This window comes from Gymnoscopelus microlampas (assembly GCF_963454915.1).
Source record: "Gymnoscopelus microlampas genome assembly, chromosome: 6".
Lineage (NCBI taxonomy): Eukaryota > Metazoa > Chordata > Actinopteri > Myctophiformes > Myctophidae > Gymnoscopelus > Gymnoscopelus microlampas.
Window position 1 is genome coordinate 38,337,277 of NC_139943.1, and position 6,346 is coordinate 38,343,622.

Here is a 6,346-nt window from a genome sequence, read left to right on the forward strand (position 1 = left end):
TTAAAAGTGATTTCATCCAGTGTCATGATTTGATTTTCCATTTCCGTATATGTTCCTTTTTTTTTTATCCCATTTGGCAGCGTGCTGGTGAAGGGAGACAAAAAATGTTCTGATGTTGCTGATATATGTGTAATCTATTTGTGAATTAAAGAAAGGTAGAAAGAAAACTCAAACATTGATATCAAATAGGCTCACTTATGTTTGTTACGATTTCTCCAGTTATGTAACCCAGAAACCAAATTATACAGCTATTTAGTTCTGAATATGTACAATTTTGACAAGAACAGAAAGATAAAAGGAGACAAAAATATAATGTACATCACACAATAAGTGAAATAATAATAAAACATAGAATATTTATTGAACCCTTCAAGCAGACAAAACAAATATATGTATTGCCTGTCTGACAGAGCAACAAACTTAATCAAAATAAATATTCAATATAAGCTATGAGTAAATTTCCCCCTGCCATATCAGTCTTGGTAAATCTTATGCCTGAGAGGTTGGATTCAGGTCCGATAAGTGTCCATACATCAAAATTGTGCAGCATTTACATACACCTGGACTGGCTCATGTCATAAAATGGTCACTTAAAAAGAAAACCCATTCAAAACACAAATATATACATTACATGCAAACAAGAGGTTTGACAGCCCCCACACCCCACCACATTCTGTAAACAATCTACAGTGTATATCAAGGCAGCAGTGTGGGTCCACAGCTCCAGTTCTCCAGCTAGGCAACATGTGGTTCTGTCATTTACCGTCTCATGACAGCAGGGCAGTACAAGCCTGGGATGTGACTAGATCTCAGTAATTTGTCATGAAAACAAATATAGATTTCCAAAGGAAGAATAAATATCACACATGAGGAATGTGTGTGTCACTGTTATTGACTGTTTTGGTAAAGGTTATGCATGCATTTTCCTATGTCAAATTTGTAGCGATAAAAAAAAGAACAAAATCCAGTGTGTAGAAGTTATCGGGAGGGCATGGACCAGCGTTTTCAGCCCAACACAAAGTTTGAGCACTGGAGCTGTGCATCCGTCTCTAATGTATGTGCAGTAAGAAACCATCTTTCTAGCAGAATGCCTCTCCACAGACCAGCGCATAGACAGGCATAGTAAATTGGAAGCTTTTGTACAGGTTGTAATGACACGTTCTCAATTTATTTTTGGCAGTGTGTTTGGGTTGAAGTATTTCTCCTGATGCCTTTAGAGAAACAGGCAAAGTTCTCAGAAGAGAGGGCACAGTGGAACATTGCAGGACAACTGCATCTGACAAGCAGGCGGAGCAGTAGGTCGATTCTCACAAAAGTGTTGAGTGACAGGGAGCAAGGCATGGTTTTATGGTGAAAAATTACTCAACCTCACCTTCACCTAGAGATCAGGAGGATTAGGAAGAGCTTACAAATGTTGCACTTTGCAAGCAAAATGTAGGAATTTGTCAAAGATGGTCTATGGTGGCTCTGGAATCGGTGTACAGTATAGAACTACAGGTTAACACTGCAGTTTGCATTGTACAGATGAAAAACACTGAAGATAATAGAGGGGGGCTTTCAGGTTGATGCTGACAGAACAATGGTTAATGGTAGGGCTAGGCAATATATCAATATTATATAGATATTGTGGCTGCATTATAGTGATGTACTTTTCTGAAATTGCCTGACTATTCTATTTATTATTTGCCTTTACCCACTTAGTTATTATAGCAATTACTGATGATTATTTATCACAAATCTCATTGTCGTGCCCAGGTAGCTCAAAGAGTAATAGTGCACACCATATGAATGGAACTACATGTACAGTATAGTTCTTCCTGCAGCTTCACCTCTGTCTGGGTCCAACCCAAGGCTGCATGTCATCACCCACCTTCTTTCTTACGTCTTTCTTGTCTCTTTCTCACTGTATCTATATGAAATTACACTACAAACAAATAATAATAATATTGTGTAAATAATATACCAAGCCATTACCACAATATGATTAATATCATCCTAATATCGATATTGAGGTTTTGGGTCAAAAATATCATTATATTTGACCATATTGCCCAGCCCTAGTAGTTAAAGGTGAGTGATGGTGTGTCGTAAAGCTCTGGAAAAGAAGGGCATCCGAGTAAAGGTTGTGGAAGCGAAGCGAACCCATGCTCTGCCTTTCTATGTCAGAATACAGGCCACCTGGGCCTGAACCTCCCCATCAGGGTGTGAGAGCAGCTGGACCAGCCTGCTGTGGAGCGGAGAGGACTCATCTAGCAGAACCCGAAACAGACAGTCCTGTTTCCTCCTCAGTTCATCAGCCACTTGGGCAGAGGGCCTCCAGGCCTTCAAGTTACTTGCAAAATTGAGCAACCGCAGAAGCACGGATGAGGTTGTCCGTGCATCGAACAGGAGTACAACGGAGGATGGCGCCTGGGACAAGAATACAGGAAAGGAATCAACATAAGGATGCAGAATAACACATTTCCATAAGTTCTAGTAGTTCACAACTCATTTTAAAATACATCCAATTATAACCTAGTCAAACTGGAACTACCCATGTCTCCCCATGATCTTTCCATTATAATCACAATAAGCCACTGCTTTGCTTTGTTAAATTGTGGGTGAATCTTGCTGCTAGTCACTGGCAACTGAATTACACAACAGCCCGTAATATATCAATTATAGCATAACTACAGGCACTCTACGTCATGCCAACATCTGCAGCTGTGATATAATCACAATACTACTACAGTATTATTGCTTAAGTACATCATTGCTAATGATGAGCGATAGGTTTGAAAGTAATGATCGCATCCACATCACCCATATGGACATTTCTGGTTTGATGAAAGCTTTCTTGGATTTACTACAATCAACTGTCCCAAAAAGTTCATCAGCATGTTGTCAATTTAGGGTAAATCTTACCTGCGCTTGTACAATGTCATCCATCATATCTGGATTAGATGATAAATTCACAAGGACTTTCAAAGCTTGAATCTGAAAGCAAACCATTGGAATAGTGCTTTGAATTGTTTCCTTTCACAGCAATCTTACCTTCCAGGTAATTATTGGGACGTTTTTACCAATTGTCTCAGAACAGGTGTTATACATTATAGATTATGATACATGAAACATCCAGGGGATGTGAGGTACCTTTTAACCACTCCGATAACCTTAAACCACTTAAGCCCTATTTCAAAAGCTAGAGGTACAGGCCGCTACGCAGCCCTCACACCTATATCGCACCGCCGATCCAACCAATATGTCTGAGTCATAGGGTCTTTGTCAGAGTACCCGGTGTACCCGTCTGTCCTTTTTGTGCGAATATGTGGAGATCTCTGTATCTGTCTGTCTACCTGTGTCCCTTGCATGCCCATATATGGAGATCTGTGCCTGTTTGCTAGAGTCCCTTTTATGCCCATATATGGAGATCCCTGATGTTATTAGTATATGCCCATACCCTTTATATTGGCATGCCCTTATATGGGCATATTGAGCCTTGATCCCGGCCTTAGTTATTTTGGGGTGAAGTCTTTCCGGATTTGCGGGTTCCGGCCGCCGGATGACGCAGATGACGCGCCTGGTGATGTAGGGTTACTTACGCTCCCAACTGGATCACAAACCCGAAAAAGGTATTGATCCCAGACAAAGGTTGAAGTGGTTAAAAGTAAAGATCCAGGTATAATGAAAATAAATCACACCCTGTGTGAAGAGAGTGGTGCCTTTGATGAGCCCCGTATTGATGTTGTCATCAATGTTTGTTTATTGGACATACGGACGGACACACAGACAAAGTCAGATATAGGAGTGGTTGGCACCACTCAAAAAGGGAAGGGACCAACTAACCTGTAACGCCTCACTGCTCACAATGAGCAGAGAAAGTAAAAGAGTGACTGATCCCTTCAGCAGGTGATGGTAATTGTCTGTGACAGAAAGGTTGGTCAGCAGCCGAAGGGCTGCTAGCTGAAGTTCAGAATTCATTGGAGACATCTCGATCAGCTCCAGCACTTGTGGTACATAAACCTACAAAAGGCAAGAGAGACATTATGAGCCTGTCTTGTCCAACATGTGTGAATGCATAAATGGCTGGATACCAGAATGCAAGTGGACACATTCAATGTGATAACCAAAATCACCTTCAGGTGGTCTTGGTTTTGAATATTCATGCTCAAATTATTCAAGGCGTTCAAAGTTTGTACTCTAACTTCCGGCATGGGATCTGAAAGGAAGCCGGCTATGACATGAAGGCCCCCAAATTCTCGGATGAAATCCTGAGGGAGGCGCAGAGCAGAATAATATGTTAGAGTAAAAAGGCAGTGTCACACACACGACATGTCAAATGTATATGCATCACTTCGGATTGTAAGGGAGATACTGTAGTTAAATAGTACAAATAACTGATACACCACCAAATATACAACAACAAATCTTGGAAGCACACTGAGGTTGGGCGACAAAGCATATTCATGATGTATTCTCAAGTTCATCATTCACATTCTGCTCAGTTAAAAATCTGTTATTTTTGATGAGCAAAGATTGACTATACCTGGTTTACAGTAAAGGCAGCACTGTTCCCTAAGGTAAGTAGGATCTGAGCTCTGTCAGATGGATTGCTGCTGGACTGAAGAAGTGACAGCAACATTTTCAGATGCTGTGGTTCCAGGCTCCCAGGTGATTTTGAGATGATGTCACCTACAGCACAAATATATATTTATTCTACACAATGACGAATGTGAGCAATGCAACCACGTGTTCTTCAGTATGGATTAATTTCAGCCCCACTAGAAGTAAAAGTATTGAACTTTGGAATTACTCCAGTCAAGTTAAAATACCTCAAAATTGTACTTATAAGTACAGTCCTTGAGTAAATGTACTATAGTTACTTTACACCACCGCTAGCTAGAGACGAATAGCTAAACTTACTAGATGAGACGTCCTCGGTGTGACTGTCACCCCCACGGGGACGAACCATCTCCAGACCGGACACTTTGGCTAACAGGCTCCCGGGTTGTAAGGTCACTTCGCCGCCGGGTTGGCTGCTGCTTCTGACAGCGCGACTTTCATTATTGGCGGCGTTCTTCTTATTGTTCCTGAAGTTCTCCCCACTGATCAGCTTGTAGATCCCATACGAGGCTCCAGCCCCGGCTACGATCCCAAGCAGCGTCTTCATGTTACCCAGCTTGGGAGTGACACCGCCATCACCCATGCTGCTGTGATCTCTGGTACCCACTCAGCTGATGTTAGCTAGTAAACTAGCTAGCTGGCTGATCAACAAATGTTTAAACCCTGTGAATCAAATCCCCTTTCTATTACGACCAGTTTGCCCCCACACCGGACTTCTAATTCGCTAGCGTTGAGAAGATTTGAATAAAAACAGTTCTAACCCAACCAGACTCATTTTGAGCTCATTTAAAACAACCCGACTAGCAAGAGTTGTCAACAACACTTTTTGCTCCGTTGTGTGGTCCCAAGCAGCTGCTCATACACAGTGGCCGACCAAAATGTTTCACAGAGTTGACCCCATTCCCTTGGCTGGGTATCTCACGCTGGGGATTGGGGACCATAATAATAATAATAACAACAAATGTATATTTATCCGTTAAAATATATTCAAATATCATAGTATATTCTTTTAAACAGAACAGGCACGTGTATACCGTATTGCGTTTAGTTACTTTTAACCAGAATACATGGTGGTGGAAAAAGTACTCACATTTTGTACTCAGTAAAAATATCAATACTGCATAATACTCTGTTACAAATAAAAGTCCTAAATGTACTTGAGTAAAAGTACAAACGTATTGGTTTCAAAATGTACCAAAAGTAGAAAGTACTCATTATGCAGAATATGTACCATTTCACAAGTTTTCAAATGTATACAAATATTTTGAAAATAGCAGATCTACAAGTTCACAATGTGTTGCATTGTGAGCTTGTAGATCGGCTATTTTCAAATGGCCGAAATGTATAGGGCTGTTGTGGTTAATGCATGTTTTGTAATAATAATCTAAATCTACAAAGTAACTAGTAACTAAAGTTTTTAAATAATTATAGCCTAGTGGAGTAAAAGTACAATATTTGCCTCTGAGATGTAGTGGAGTAGAAGTAAAAGTACTGAAAATTGGAAAGTAAAAAGTACAGTACTTGAGTAAATGTACTAGTTACGTTACACCACTGCCAAAATACAGTAATCCACTACTTTGCTAAACACCCCTTGGAACATCTTAGTTGGCCAACGTGGAGTTTTCTTTGGTTTTAGGTAGGTATAGTTACCAGGCAACGGTAAACTATCTGAGGACAGATTCCAATCGTATAGAGGAGAGTTCATGAATAGAAAACAACTTGGCTAAAGTTACGCTAGCTTTGA

The 6,346-nt window shown here is 40.6% G+C and overlaps 1 protein-coding gene across 2 annotated transcripts; it reads right to left on the reverse strand.

Moving 5' to 3' along the window:
• Window positions 1–331: 331 nt before the first annotated feature.
• Window positions 332–5,450, reverse strand: armc10 (armadillo repeat containing 10). Of its 2 annotated transcripts, XR_014601046.1 has the most exons (7): window positions 4,903–5,450; window positions 4,526–4,671; window positions 4,116–4,250; window positions 3,826–4,002; window positions 2,905–2,976; window positions 1,688–2,409; window positions 332–1,653 (listed from the first exon to the last, which is right to left on the reverse strand). XR_014601046.1 is itself a non-coding variant. In XM_084060631.1 (6 exons), the coding sequence occupies exons 1-6, from the start codon at window positions 5,183–5,185 to the stop codon at window positions 2,158–2,160; spliced, it is 1,065 nt and encodes a 354-aa protein (XP_083916757.1). In that variant the 5' UTR covers window positions 5,186–5,450; the 3' UTR covers window positions 332–2,157. The 2 variants fall into 2 exon arrangements, 1 of the variants encoding a protein (XP_083916757.1); XM_084060631.1 differs by having other exon boundaries at window positions 332–2,409.
• Window positions 5,451–6,346: the final 896 nt, after the last annotated feature.

What these genes read in the sequence shown, in the direction of transcription:
- armc10 (XM_084060631.1), bottom strand. Translation starts at nt 5,185, where the DNA reads ATGGGTGATGGCGGTGTCACTCCCAAGCTGGGTAACATGAAGACGCTG. An exon ending in AAAACCAAGACCACCTGAAG is followed by an intron (nt 4,003 to 4,115) that starts GTGATTTTGGTT and finishes TGCCTTTTGTAG; the next exon opens with GTTTATGTACCACAAGTGCT. An exon ending in ATGACATTGTACAAGCGCAG is followed by an intron (nt 2,410 to 2,904) that starts GTAAGATTTACC and finishes TTCTTGTCCCAG; the next exon opens with GCGCCATCCTCCGTTGTACT.